The 14,469-nt window shown below is 49.1% G+C and overlaps 1 protein-coding gene across 5 annotated transcripts; it reads left to right on the top strand.

The window, feature by feature from the left end:
- The first annotated feature begins 855 nt into the window (after positions 1-855).
- HSD17B7 (hydroxysteroid 17-beta dehydrogenase 7) lies at positions 856-14,229 on the top strand. Of its 5 annotated transcripts, XM_034778731.1 has the most exons (10): positions 861-1,022; positions 1,196-1,399; positions 3,448-3,540; positions 5,847-5,961; positions 6,531-6,725; positions 7,925-8,029; positions 10,016-10,072; positions 10,176-10,235; positions 10,766-10,864; positions 13,812-14,229. In XM_034778731.1, exons 1-10 carry the CDS (start codon positions 988-990, stop codon positions 13,911-13,913), a joined length of 1,065 nt encoding a protein of 354 aa, XP_034634622.1. In that variant the 5' UTR covers positions 861-987; the 3' UTR covers positions 13,914-14,229. The 5 variants fall into 5 exon arrangements, 4 of the variants coding, with proteins under 4 accessions (XP_034634622.1, XP_034634624.1, XP_034634623.1 ...); XM_034778733.1 differs by lacking the exon at positions 3,448-3,540; XM_034778732.1 differs by lacking the exon at positions 10,176-10,235.
- Positions 14,230-14,469: the final 240 nt, after the last annotated feature.

Raw genomic sequence — 14,469 nt, 5'->3', positions numbered from 1 at the left:
GGGCAGGATTGTCCTGAGTAAGACACTAAATTGGAATGATGTGGAGTCTTGTGTCAAATACCTGACAGAGAAGGGGGTACACATTGATGACATTACGCGCTTTGATCAGTTCAGCACTCTCAAGAAATGTATGGAAGGTTCCAACCGTGATGAAGTGCTCAATAATTTCCTAGCAAATTACCAAAAATGGATCAAATATTTTGAGAAGTCCAAAACCATTGAATGTTGCTGTTAAAGATTGCACAGAAGATTGCTTCTTTTCTGTTCCCTCTCACAATGCAAGTTTTTTCATTGATGCCAAGCCGGTGGACAAAGGAAAGGAACAACTTAAGACTGTTGCGTTGCTGAAAGGGATCCTGCGTGTACAGTACAACATCAGGCCCACATCTTGCTAAGACTTTCATGGCTACTTGCTGAGCCATCAGCCACTGCTGGGATGGGCTGGGAAAGATGAGCTCTACAGAGAAATATGCCTGGGTGGCCTGTCTGCAGAGACATGGGATTGACATTTACTTGGGAGGCCATTACACTTATTTGTACATGTTAGCTATTCCAAATAGAAACTGTATCCCGCCCTGCACAGCACCTCGACTGGGGAACTGGAACTATTGTAACCCTAAGCTCCAAGCCCGCGCCTGCCATGGGGCAGGGGCCAGGAGCCCCGCTGTCATTGCGGGCGGGGCTCCACTCGGCCCACTCCACCTTTCCTGAGCGCCCAAGCAGCCCCGCGATGATTGGGCGCCGCTCAGCCCGTGCCCGCCCATGAACCCACAGTCACACCACGTCAAAGGGCCCCCGCGAACTCCCTGCTTGGATGGTTGCTGTGCGGGGCGGTGCCTACGGGAGCGAGGCCGATGGGGAGACGAACCAGAGTGGGCGGGGCTGCCCGAGTGGCGTTCTGGCCGCCGAGGGGTGAGGCCGTGCGCGCGGTCTATAATGGTGCACGGTGAAGTTCGTTAGTTTATTGTGCCCGCTCTGGACCGCGCGATGCAACCCGTGGTGCTGGTCACCGGTGCTAGCAGGTGAGGTGGGGGAAGGCGGGAACACGCTCGTCCATCTGGCGGGGCTCTGTCTCTGTGTGGGACGGGCTCTCTAAGAGCGGATGGGACCTCAGGGGCGAGCGGGCTCGCTCGGGTTGGGGTTGGAGGCAGCGGCCCTGCGCTGACCGGGCTCTTCTCTCCCTGGGCTATTGCAGTGGTATCGGCTCCGCCCTATGCAAGCGGTTGCTGCGGGAGGACGCTGGCGTCCGGCTGTGCCTGGCCTGCCGAAGTATGCAGAAGGCCGCTGCCACCAAGGCCGTGCTGCTGGCCGCCCACCCGGCCGCCCAGGTCACCCTCGTGCGCCTGGATGTCAGCAGCCTGGAGTCCGTCCTGCGGGCAGCCAGCGAGATCCAGTGCAGGTGTGTGGCGTCCGCCGGGGCTCGAGGAGGGTGGGTGCTGTGCCCCTAGCACTGTCTGAGGTGAGCGGGCAATAGGGACCCCTCCAGCTCAATCTGCTGGCAGGTCCAGCTCTAGGATTTTTGCTGCCCTAAGCAAAAACAATTTTGGCTGCCCCCCACCCCTCTTTTTTTCTTATTCCCCCCAGCCCCGCCTCAACTCCGCCCCTTCCCCAAATCCCCCAGCCCTGCCTCCTCCCCCCAGGTTCTCAAGCCTAGGAGGGAGGAAGGGAGAGGGAGAAGCAGCACATGCGCTGCGGCCACTCAGGGTCTCCCCCTCCCTCCCAGGCTCTCAAACCTGGGAGGGAGGGGGAGATCCCAAGCTGCGAGCGAATCAGCTGTTTCGCGTGCCGAATCAGCTGTTTCGCGTGCAGCAGCTGCTCAGGATCTCCCCCTCCCTCCCGGGTTTGAGAGCCTGGGAGGGAGGGCGAGCAGCGGCGCGCGAGTGGCAGCAGTGGAGGTGAGTTAGGGCGGCCGGGGCACATTTTTAGGGGCGGCATGGCCCGCGCCAGAATGCCGCCCCTAAAAATGTGCCGCAGCTTGTTTTGCTGGTGCCTAGAGCCGGCCCTCTCTGCTGCATCCAGCAGGTGTCTCTCCCCGGCCCACCCTGTGCTGCCTGTGGCACTGGGAGCCAGGCCTGGGAATAAGCCTGAAGCACAGTCAGTTTTTTTCACTCTGAATCGGGGGGAAAGGGCTAAGAGGTGCCCTCCTTGAGCTCACATGTGCTGTTCAAATCCCTCTTCCAAATGCCATTCTTTAGTGTGCATAGGGCAAAGGGGGACTCCTTGCCCAGCTTGCATTTGTTTCAGGCAGCAGTCATAAAATCATAGAAGATTAGGGTTGGAAGAGACCTCAGGAGGTCCTCTAGTCCAGTCCCCTGCTGTTGTCTCTCTCTTCTCCCTTCCCCCCATCACCACCAATCTTACCTTTTCAGCTACTGCGGTGACTCTTTCACCTACCACAGTCCAAAAGTACACCGAGCCTGAAATGTTAAAGCTTTTCCCTGAAACAAGGAGCACAGGGTAGCTCCAGACAGGAAGTGGTCTGTTTGCCACTTGCCTTAATGTTGGTGGCCACAATGTCATATCTTGAACAGGAGAGTTGGCTTTCCAAGTTTCTCTAAAGCCTTTGGCTACCTTGGGCTTTTTAGTTAGACACTCCCCAGTGTTGCTTCCACTAGCTCTTCTGAAACAGGAGAGCCATCTAAATCTGATCTGAGAGGGTTAGACAACACAGCAAAAATGCATCAGCCTCAGGATATATGTACTAAGGCTCCCAGTATTGCTTCCAACCTCCCCAAAGGAGCTGAACTGATGGTGGCAACAATAGGAAATCTGATTCTTCCATTGCAGGTCAAGACATGTCTGAGATCTTCACTTCCCTATGTTTCAGGGGTGGTGAAGTTTTGTTTACACACTGCTTTGGGATTTAGTTGGAAAGTAGTAACTGCAGAGTTACTGTGGTGATATCTGTGTTCTAAAAATCCCAGTCCCAACAGATATTAGCCTGTGGATGTTAGGTGCCTAAATCCCATTGAATTAACCTAATCTTATTTTCTCTTGAAGAAAATCCTGGATAGCTAACTGAAATTTGAAGCATACAGAAGTTTGGAAAATGGATTACTTGTGGGCATCAGTTATATTTTAAGAACTCTAGATTTGACCCCCCCACACTCCAGATTTTGTGGGATTTTATATTCAGAGTGAATTTTACCATTCAGATCCCTATAATGGGCTCAGTCAAGAATTCTGAATCCAAGTATTCTCAGAATCTGGGGAAACTTATTCTGGATCCTAGCTCTGGATCATGTCTAGTTTTATTTTGTGAAATGACATCTTCATGATTAGCTTAATACTACTTTGAACTTCAAAATACAGAAATGACTGGTCTCTGAGCTCCTGTCTCCATTGTGAGCTAGCATTAGCTGTGTTGGGGTGTGTGTGGTGTGTTTACACGATATGCTATAGGTAATAGCCATAACCAACCATACTGTTTGTGTTTCCTTTGTGTAGGTTTCAGCGCTTGGACTATCTTTTCCTGAATGCTGGGATCATGCCAAATACCCACATTAGCTTCAAAGCACTGATCTCTGGTCTCTTTTCTGGGTACAAGATACCATCCTTAAGTAACAGTCAGATACTTTTCTCTTTCTAGTTTTGTCCTTGGATGAGTAGAGGGAGGGGAGATAAGAAATGGATGATGGCATGAATGAATGTTCCAGTGATTTACTGAGATTTCAGATGGCTGATAATGTGAGGGATGGTTAATGAAACACTGAATGAGTGGGTGGTTAGCTAAAAGGTGAACAGATCTTCTTTTTGTTATAGTCATTACTTAGAAAGTCATAAATGTGCGTGGTGGCCTACAAAGGCCTTCTGCTCAGAAGAGTTTACAGTCCAGGTAAAGCAGAAAGGCTTGCCAAACTGGATTCAATGGATTATAACAGGGGTTCTCAAACGGGGGGTCATAACCCCTCAGGGAGTCGCGAGGTTATTACATGGGCACCAAAAAGTTTGTTGTGAGAACCCCTGGTCTAGAGAAGGTTGTTGAGAGCATGGGGGAACAGTATGTTTAAGGCAGTGGGGAAACTGAGAAGGAAGGAGATGCATGTATTGAAGTAGGGAATGGTATTAAAGGGATAGCAGGCAGAAGTAAGGGGCTTCTGAGGCTTGAGCCTCTAGTGAAGAGGGGGGGGGGGGGGTGGTGAGGCGGTGGTAGGCAACTTCTCTGTTTAAAGAGACCAGCAAGATCTTGATTGGCAGATGAAAATCAAAAGTAGAGTTGAGACTGCTGGGGAAGCTGTAGTTAAGGTAGTGTCAGGTCTCTGCCTCTGACAGGATCTTTTCAAGCTGTTAAACACAGATGTTAACAGGAGAAGAGAAACTGGATGTGAGCCAAGGCTGAGGATGGGCGGCTTGAACAGTTTGAAGAAGGCCTAGATCCATTTGCTCACTTCTCAAACATGGAGAGCTTTAACTGTACTGGTATGGTTGGAGCGGTACAGCTCACATCATGCAGACCGTTACTGGTATACAAGTGCTTATACTGGTACAGTTGATTCCTGTATGGGAAGGGGGAGTAAGCTATACTGGTATAAGGCATTTTTATACCAATGTAACCATCTCCGTAAAAAAAATCATACCCTTAATGTAGGCTGATGTATACACAGGTCTTGTAACAGCATAAAAGTGTGGAGGCAAAACTGGTTCTGTAGGTGGATTTGATAGCTGGAAGGAGGAATGAATTCCACCAGGCAACTCAAATGTATTAATGGCCTACTGGGCATGAGATGGGGGTTGTGGGTGGGGAGGCAAAAATACTAATAGAAATGGGTCACCATACAGCCTTCATTGAGTCTTTAGGATCAGCCTGTAGGTGTGCACAGGAGGCTGGGAGAGAGCAGATCAGCCACAACATTGCAGGGCATCAAGTACTTCTCAAAGAGCAATGAATTATGATTTGTTGTATCCCTCTGAAGTAGGGAAATAGGTCATCCCCATCTCTTTCTCTCCATAGCTATAGGGAAAACGAGTCATGGAAGTTAAGTGAGTGCAAATTCAGTGACTGACCGAGCCAGGAACTCCAGACTCTTATCATTTGCTTTAACCACTCTAGACTGCTTTTCCTCTGAGTTACAGCCCATGTTACAGGCTCCCATTTAGTTTGTGAGCAGCAACCTGATCAGTTTTTTTCTTTAAACTGTTTTCTGTTGTAATAACAAATCTCTAAAATCAAATCTCAATAAAAATGGGAGCTGGCTTTCAAAGTTCAGTTGAAAGACTACTTTAAACAATTTTTTGTTTTTAAAAATACAAAGCAAACAAACTCCGGCACTGGGATCTTTGTTTTTCAAAATTTATGCTGTTAAATATTTAAGATTATTAGAATTCTTCCTTTTTAAAAAGTGATTTTTTTGAAAAACCAAAAACTATTTTGAACCTTCAAAATAAAAACTGCTTCTGAATTTGGTTCTGCAAGGAGTTTTCCAATTTTTTTTTTTTTTAGGGCTGGTCAAAAAACTAAAACTAGTAAGTGGGAATTTTTTAGGCTACGTTTAACGGGGGGGGGGGGGGGGGGAACCGATTTCAGATATGCAAATTCAGCTACGGGAATAGCGTAGCTGAATTTGACATATCTGATCCGACTTACCCCGCTGTGAGGACGGCGGCAAATCGACCGCCGCGGCTTCCCCGTCGAAGGCGCTTACTCCTACCTGGGCTGGTGGAGTACGCGTGTCGATTCAGGGATCGATTATCGTGTCCTGATGAGACGCATTAAATCGATCCCTGAGAGATCGATTTTCTACCGCCGATCCGGGCGGGTAGTGAAGACCAGCCCTTAGAATTGTTCAATAAAATTGTCACCTGAAGAAGCTGTAGCTCTGTCTAAAATCTGTCATCTTGTATTCCAGGAAAGCAGTCCACATGCTGAGCACAGCGGAGGGGCTGATAACTCAAGAAGACTGCATCACTGCAGATGGCCTGCAGGCTGTGTTTGAAACCAACCTCTTTGGGCACTTTATACTGGTAAAGCTGCTTCTGGCAGTCAGTGTGCAATTTTAGGTAGAGCAGGAATTAAATGAGTCAGTTTCAACTCTCTTCCAATGTTCCTGTACATTGACCCAGTCTGGACTGTAGTTGAGTAATGTGCAGTGGCCCAGACATAGGGCAGGAGTCCACACCATCCCCTGTACATACCCTGGCCTGGTCAGCTGTCTCCTAGTGGCTGAATGACAGCCAGGTCTGGGATTTTCCAATGTGCAGGCAACACTGATTACTGAAAGAGTTAGAATTACTTCAGAGTTACTCTGCACAGCCAGCAGACATGTTGGCTCCTAAGAGAAACACAGACCTGGTTCTCACTACTTTGCAGCCTGTCTTCTGTGCAAAGTGAATGCAAACAGGCTATAAAATGCTACCAACCAGGATCTGGGTCTGAGGTACACCAGTGACATGATTCTCCACTTACTCGTTTCTTGTGCAGTCAGTTAACCCAAACCCCTGCCCTCTAGACCAGTGTAACTGAGAAATGGGAATTATTTTCAAATATCCATTTCAGTAGTTATCCCAGGACAATAACTCTCTCATCTCCTTAGATTCGGCAGCTTGAGCCTCTGCTATGTTGCCTTGAAAAGCCCTCCCTGCTTATCTGGACCTCTTCCAGCAACGCCAGGAAGTCTGCTTTCAGTCTCACTGACTACCAGCACAGCAAAGGCAAAGAGCCTTACAGTTCCTCCAAATATGCCACTGACCTTGCTAGTGTGGCTCTGAACAAGCACTTTAACAAGCAGGTGAGGGTGTCTTCCCTATGGTATGATGCAGAAAGCTGTCATACGTGGGCCTCAGAAATGTTGATAAGGTGGGATGCTCTTCAGTGGCAGTAGTATGTTGATGCATAATTGTTTCCACATAGCAGTGTTCAGTTGCTTAATCGATAGCTAAGCTCCTTCACATCCAAGAGTGAGTTTCAAATAGGTATGGTTTGTAGGATGTGGTGGGGAATGTTTGCAGACGTTGCTTACTTGAGCATAATTGAGCTCTTACCTTCAGAATACTTAGAAGCTGTAGTCTTGTCTTTGGGACAGACATTATCTGTCTTCGCTGGCTGCATTGTATTGATGTATAATAAACCTTCCATTCTGTGGAGTCATCCACATGATGATTGGCCTGCTCTGTCATACAAATTAAGCAGTCCATCTAGTCTAGCAACCTGCCTAAGACTGGCTAAGAAACATTTTAGCGGAAGGTGCAAGCAGCTCATATGGGACAACTATAGAATAACCTGCCTGTAAGGGAAACCTCTGCCAACTGATGTGGCTTATGCTCAGAGGAAGGAGTTGATAGGGCAAGTATTTTTAGAAGGGCTATCTAATGTGACTGGATGGCCTGTAAAATCTATGGCATGGCAGCCGATACTGGTGTGGGAGCTGTTGACCATCTCAGACAAGAGGCAGGGCCTTCCCTGTCATGGGCCTGTGACGGGAAAGCAGCATTCATTCCATTGTTCTGTGCCAGTCCATAAGTGGCAGCCTTCTTTCTGGAAAGAGTTGCCATCCCTTACTGGTGTCTAACTGCTGTTTGGTGGGAGAGGGACTAACTAATATATAAATAAATAAAAGATGAGGAATGTGTAATACTTCTCTACACATTGCAGGGGATGGGGGAAGGATAGCTCAGTGGTTTGAGCATTGGCCTGCTAAACCCAGGGTTGTGAGTTCAGTCCTTGAGGGGGGCCATTTAGGGAACTGGGGTAAAAATCTGTCTGGGGATTGGTCCTGCTTTGAGCAAGGGGTTGGACTAGATGACCTCCTGAGATCCCTTCCAACCCTGATATTCTATGATCACTGCTGCACAGGGGCATCTGCTGACTTTACGTTGTGAGGCCTTTGGAAGGTGCAAGCCACCTTGTAAATACTTGTCTGGTGTGTTCTTTCCAAGCAGATTTGCAGCGTTTACTGTTGGCTTGTATCCTCTCCTTCCCCTTCTGCAGGGGCTGTATTCCAGTGTAGTTTGCCCAGGTCTTGTGATGACTAACCTGACTTATGGAATTCTGCCATCTTTCTTCTGGAAGCTGCTTATGCCCATCATGTGGATAGTGAGTAATCTCTCTGAAAATGTGGGTTTATTTTCAACTCTTCTTTGGGGTGGGATGGTCTTGAGTGTTTCATTCCTAAGGGTATACACAGTGCCTTATCACCAAAGCAGTTGTACAATGTCCTTCGCTCCTAGTATGAATGGAAATGAAGCAGATTGGCGAAAGGCCACTTCCCAACTCAATGTGAAGCAAAGTGACTATTTGGCCCTTAGGACCAGCAGGGTCAGTCTGGGAGGTGGAGTTTCAGCAAAGAGATGCATGGGGCTCCTTATTTGGAGAGGGCTGGTGAATAGCCAGCCATTTTTTCCCTGTTCATATGTTTGTAAATGGGTGTGAAGCCAGTGCTACCAGTTAGGTGGTGCCCCATGGTTATGTGCCTTGTGATGGGATACTACTGTGTGCCATGTGCTGCAATAGCCAGTGTATCCTGGTACAGTGGGTCCTTTGCCATGCATGTTGTAACAGAATGGCAAGGGTCTCCTGCCGCTTCACTCTGTTAGCAGGTGTTGAAATACTTAGGGAACTATAGGTGAATTATGCTCCACCTTGATAGCAGGCAGGTAGAGGTAGCCCTCTGGGGAATCGAGAGCTAGCATCTGGGACCGGCGTAGGCTAGAAGAGAAAGGAACCTTAAAACAGCCAAGCCTGGGAATTTCCCTTCAGTTAATTTAACCCAAAGCACAAAGTGGGGTGATGCTCTGCAGTGAGTGAGGCTTTCTGGAGCTGGGAAGGAGACTCTACCACCAATCGCCTTTTATGGCCCAAGGTCAGTATTGCTGCTGAGAAGTGCTAGTGGGGGGGGCCCCTAGATGGGGAAGCAGATTTTAACCATGGCCTTTGATCTCTGGTTGCTCAGCCTCATCATGCCTTAAATTCATTTCCCAGAGGTGCTGAGCACTCACCACTCTCATAGCCCTAATCAGAGTTATTGGTGCTCAGCACCTCTGGGAACTAAGCAGAAACTGGGCAACTGAAAGCAGAGGGACCCCAAATCTGAGACTGTTCTTGAACACATGAACCATAGTTACTAACTAGGCTGGTATTTTCAAAGCACTAAGCATTGGCATATCGTAAACTTCCCACTCCAGTAGAAACAGAGCTAGATAATCAGTGCCTCTGAACTCCTCCCCCTCAATTAATGTTCCTACACATGGAAGATGATTCCTAAGAGAATACAAACTTCAGCAGTGAAGTCCCCAGCTTTCAGGCGTATTTTGTTTCTCCCTGGCACCTCTGGTGGAAAGTGGCCTCTTCCATACGCTTCACTTTCCTTCACCTCTCTTTACTCTCTTTTTTTTTTTTTTTCCCTGCCTCTTTCCTTTACTATCTCATCCTGTACCTGTTCTCTTCCTCTGCAGCCCTCAGTTTTCCAGCTTTACTAATATTCCACACACTATCTACAGACAGACTTCCTATGTCCGTCAGCCAGACACCTTTTCATCTGTCTCCTGATCAGCTGCCTCTGTTTGGCTTTGGCACTGCTGCCACAAGCTGCTACCTGCTTGCTGTTGGGACCTGCCTGTGCCAGCCCCAAATAAGTCTGCTCTCTCTGCTGGCTGCCTCCTCACTGAATCACTTTTCATTGGATGACAGGTTGTCACAAATTGTACTCCACCCACTGCTTGGGAGCCAGCTCAGGAAAGAGGCGGCCAGAAGAAAGGCATATCGAGGGAGGGGCTAGCTGGTCCCCTGTGCCTGCCCCACCCCACCCCCCAGCAGCAGGGAGCAACCTGGTGGTGGTGTGTTGGCCATCTGGATGGTTCTAGTGACTTTACAGTGGCCCTGGGCTGAAGAGGGACACCTGGTCATCTAGCTATAGGCAGGTGGCCTTACTCAAGGGGTGGGAGAGCTGTTGGCTGGGCCACTAGCAGCAGAGGGCCTTGTGCCTTGACACTGCTGCTGACCTCCAGGGAGCTCAGTTTTGAGTCCCTGCTCCAAGGTATAGGTGCTAGTAAGTTTCATGTCTCATTTCTTATTCTCTTTCAGATACGCTTTTTCACCAAGACTTACACACTAACTCCATACAATGGAGCAGAAGCTCAGGTACGTAGCATGGTTTGCACCTCAAATCACTGCTTGTCTGCAGTGTGTAACTCCTCCCAGCCCCTGGGTGTCTGGTGCTGACTGTGAATGCCTCCTCTGCCAGATGGATGCATACAAAGCAGTTTCTCTACTCTTGCCCTGCACATCTGAATCACTTTCCATAGTAAGTGCTAAGACACTAAGCTGATATTTGAGGTTCTTCAAACAAATGGCTCTTCACCCTCACCTACTAAATAAATAACCCCTTCAGAGAGACCCTGTGGTCTCTAGATCTCACTTGTGATGGTCTCTTCTGCTCTTACTGAAACCAGCATCAGTATTCATAGATGTAAGGCCAGAAGGGACTGTGCAGGTTGCAAATGGTTGCAGCACAAGTCATCGAACTGAACCCAGTAACTCCTGCCTCAAGCAGAAACCACAAGCAGCTTGTGTTGAACCATGGCATATCTCTCTAAAGACATGGTAAGTGTGACTAATGTCTATTAGGAGCAGGGATTGTGCTGTTCCCAGTACCACAGGGAGCAGAGCAGCCAGCTGCCTCTCTGGAGCTTAAGTGGAATATCTAATTGAGGAAACTGGGCAGTTTGGTATCCTCTTCCCCCTGCATGTTGCCAAGCTGTTTTGTTCTAAAATGTAAGGCTGTCAGAACAAGCTGGACTGCCTGCCCTCACAAGTATGCTATTGTCTTTAAAGGTATGGCTCTTCAAACAAAAGCCAGAGTCACTGGATGCACTAATGAAATATCACAGCTGTACTTCACCAATGGGGAAGAACTATGTGGAGTCCCGAAAGGTAAATATAGCAAAGACTCTGAAGTCCAATTTACTCTTGAGGGAATTCTGCACCAAGTAAATAAAAAACCTGTGCACAATATTTTAAAATTCTGCAAATTTTATTTGTCAATAAATAAATGTGGAGGCTCCAGCATGGCAGGGGGGAACACAGGCCCCTGGCTGTACAGAGTCAGAGAACACCCTGCAGCTTCCTCCCCCTGGACACAGACTTGGTGTTTAGGCTACACCTGACCCTGACACAACCCAAGGGCCAGGACTGCCCCAGAAACGTCCTGGGGGCCTGCCCTCTGTCAGGCCTGTGGGTAGGCAGGCTTAGCCTGGCAGGATCCAAGTGTGGGGTGAGAGGGTTCTGTGTGGGGCAATCTAGGTGCAAGTAGCTCAGTGTGGGGGTGCAGGGGATCTGGAGGCACAAGGGAGGGGTCCTGGGTGTGGGGGCCTTGGGGAGTCTAGGTGCTGGGGGAGTGGGACTAGGTGGAGCAGGGTTCAAGTGTGTGGGGGGGTGGGAGGGGCTCAGGGTGGTCCAGGTGCAGTGGGTGGGGCTCAGCAGGGGTGGGGGTTTGGATGTAGGGACTGGGCGGGTGCTCCAGATGGAAGGGGTGAGGCTTGGTGGGGGATTCTCGGTATGGGGTGGGTCCAAATGCAGATGGGGAGTGGCTCCCTGTACAGTGACACCTCCCCCTGTGGTGAAGAGCGATGGGGGCAAGAAGCAGTGGGTGGGGGGCAGAGCTTCCTGCAGCAGGGGGAGATTTCTGGGGGTGGGTCTGACCCCACCCTGCAGGGGAAGAGGAAGTCCTGTACTCCCCCAGCCCAGCTGGGAGTAGCAGGCAAGCCCAGTGCATCATAGGAGTCACCACTGGCATATCTCCAGAACACGCCTCCTCCCCCGCCACTGCAGTGATTTATCTCTCTGCTGGCTGCTCTGGGTTCCCTAAACAACATGGCCATGCTGCTGGGGAATGGTGCATAACCACTCTCACAGCCCTGTCAGAAAGTCACTTTTCTACAGCGAAGTAAAGAAATCAGGGGAGGGATATAAATTCTGCACACGTGCAGTGATGCAGAATTCCCCCAGCAGTACAAATAGTAAGAGATGGACTGTTATATATTGGCTGAAAACACTTACCTGAGGACCTGATTCTTCCATCCTTGCTGCCATTTATACTCTACTGCACTGTGCCCAACCTAGCCTGCCAGTCTCTGCATCTCACTGTATGAATGCATTGCCTCTGTACTAACAGCTGAGTGCCTAGGTAGGTGGCCATCCAAGTAGGCATTACAGCACCATGTCCCTAGCCCTTCTGTGGCAAGACCAGAATCACCAACACAAGGCTTGATGCAACTTCTTGCAAAGAGGACATGGAAGCCCAATGGACTAGTAGGGGGATTGGCTTGAACTTAATTGGATCACAGGAGTTCAAATAAAACCAGCGTGAGGCCTAGCCTTTCCCATTCCCTTCAGAGCCACTGAGAGGTATAAGCAGACCTGCAGGATTTTTGCTGCTGGGAGGTGAAGAAGGGATCTCCTCTCACTGCTGCCCACCAAGACGTGTAGCTCAGTGAGGTGGGGGAGTATTTTCTTCTTTTTTTCACCCTTTTGTAGCCTTCTCCTTGGGAAGCTCTGACAAGCCCCCTTCTATTCCACTGGTCCTCAAAATGCAGGTTCTGTGCTGATTGTACAGTTTTACTCTGACTTTGTAGCAAACACACAAGATAATACATCTATTGCGGTTGTAACATTGGGTATGTCTACACTACGGGATTAATCCGAATTTACAGAATTTGATTTTTGGCAACCGATTGTAAAAAGTCGAGTGTATGCAGACACACTAAGCACATTAATTCGTCGGTGTGTGTCCCTGTACTGAGGCTAGCGTCAACTTCCGGAGCGTTGCACTGTGGGTAGCTATCCCATAGTTCCCGCAGTCTCCTCCACCCATTGGAATTCTGGGTTGAGATCCCAATGCCTGATGGGGCCAAAAACATTGTTGCGGGTGGTTCTGGGTACATCCTCCCCCTCCCTCCGGGGAGGAGTACAAAAATCGATTCAAAGAGCCCTTTATTTTGAAGTAAATGGCTTCGTTGTGTGGACGGGTGCAGGGTTAATTCGATTTAACGCTGCTAAATTCGAACTAAACTCATAGTGTAGACCAGGCCATTGTGTTAGACATGGTATAGATATGACAGTCTCTGCACCAAAGAGCTCACAAAGCAAACTTTGTTCTGATGTAATTATACACTTGGTCTACTTCTGGGTGGACAGCCGGAGTTGAGTGCAGGGGGCCAGGCAGGGCTGGAATTGAGAGGGAGGAGCGCAGGGGGCAGGCAGGGGGTGCTTGGCAGCTGAAGGGCTGCAGTCACAGCAGAGCCAGAACCCACAGCCAGTTACACTATAGCAAAGGAGAATTCCCTCTGCAGAGTCAGAGTGAAGTAAAAGATGTTAGGCTGTGATGACTCCAGCTGAAAGGCCTGGATTTCACCCCTTGCATCCTCCAGCTGTGGTTAATGCTGGCTGTCTTGGGAAGGAGCTGTGGGGGGTGGGGGGTTTCAGTAGTGTATACTGTGCAAGTTCCTCCTGGCTTGTGCTGCTGTTTCCTTGCTGCAGAGGCTACAGTTTACCCCCGTGTCCTTGGCAGCTTGTGCTAATGCTGGGGGAGCTTTCCTTCCCCAAAAGGCAGTGACTCCCCATGCTATTCCACATGAAACAGCTTCCTTTTATTTGGGGCTGTAGCTCATCTGTGGGAGATGCTAGCCCTCTGTCATTTGGGCTACAGTCCTAACCAGCTCCCTGGGCACATGGCATAAGTGGCTGAGTGGGTGCCTTTCAGAAGGAGACTGAGCCTGTCCTTGGCTTTGCCCATCTTTGGCAACATCCAGCGTTTCTGTGTCAGTCCACATTGCAGCCCTCTTGGTCTAATATTACTGCTCTGATTTTTTTTTTTTTGCAGGTGGATGTGGAGGAAGAAACTGCTGAAATATTTTATCAAAAGCTGTTGGAACTGGAGAAGTATGTCCTAGCAAGATTGAATGCTCCCTTGAGCCCCAAGTAACAAGATCCAGACAAGGTCTCTAATGACAAATCTTTCTGACACTAGTGACATTGGAGTTCCTTCTAAGTGGGTATTATGCATTTGCAGTAGAGGCCTTCTTGGAGACCTGTGGCTTTGTAGCACTTCTCTCCTCTGCTCAGTCTGGGAAGGAGTGCTCTCCTAGAAGTGGAGGTCTGAGAGGGATTGAATAGTTATTTAGTCTCCTGGAGTCCAGTACAGGATTGCTCTCTACACACTCTAGTAACCTGGCTAAACCAGGCCTCCATTTCTGTACATGTCATGGTCTTTACAATAAACTGCAGCCTCCAAGAACTACTGAGAAAGAGCATGAATGCATTGAGCGCGCCGTGTGAGCACAAGGTGAAAATAGGTGGAAGGCCTGCTCTTGGGCAGAAAGCCCCTCAGGTGCCAGGCTTCCTAGATAGCCACATAAGGTCAGACTCTTCAAAAGCTAATCAATATGTCTACATGGACACTTACTGTGCATGCTAGAGTACTGTAGATTGACACCCCAGCTTGCAGCACACTATGGCCATGTGGTTCCTGCTGCTCACTA

This window comes from Trachemys scripta, chromosome 8, assembly GCF_013100865.1.
Source record: "Trachemys scripta elegans isolate TJP31775 chromosome 8, CAS_Tse_1.0, whole genome shotgun sequence".
NCBI classification, from domain to species: Eukaryota; Metazoa; Chordata; order Testudines; family Emydidae; genus Trachemys; species Trachemys scripta.
Note: the sequence above shows the minus strand (reverse complement) of the source record. Positions and strands in the feature narration are given on the sequence as shown.

Bases quoted from the DNA above. Each gene is read 5' to 3' on its own strand.
- HSD17B7 (XM_034778731.1), top strand. From the start codon at position 988: ATGCAACCCGTGGTGCTGGTCACCGGTGCTAGCAG. The intron at 1,400-3,447 runs GTGTGTGGCGTC...TCCTTTGTGTAG, and splicing joins GCCAGCGAGATCCAGTGCAG to GTTTCAGCGCTTGGACTATC. The intron at 10,073-10,175 runs GTACGTAGCATG...CTCCTCTGCCAG, and splicing joins ACAATGGAGCAGAAGCTCAG to ATGGATGCATACAAAGCAGT.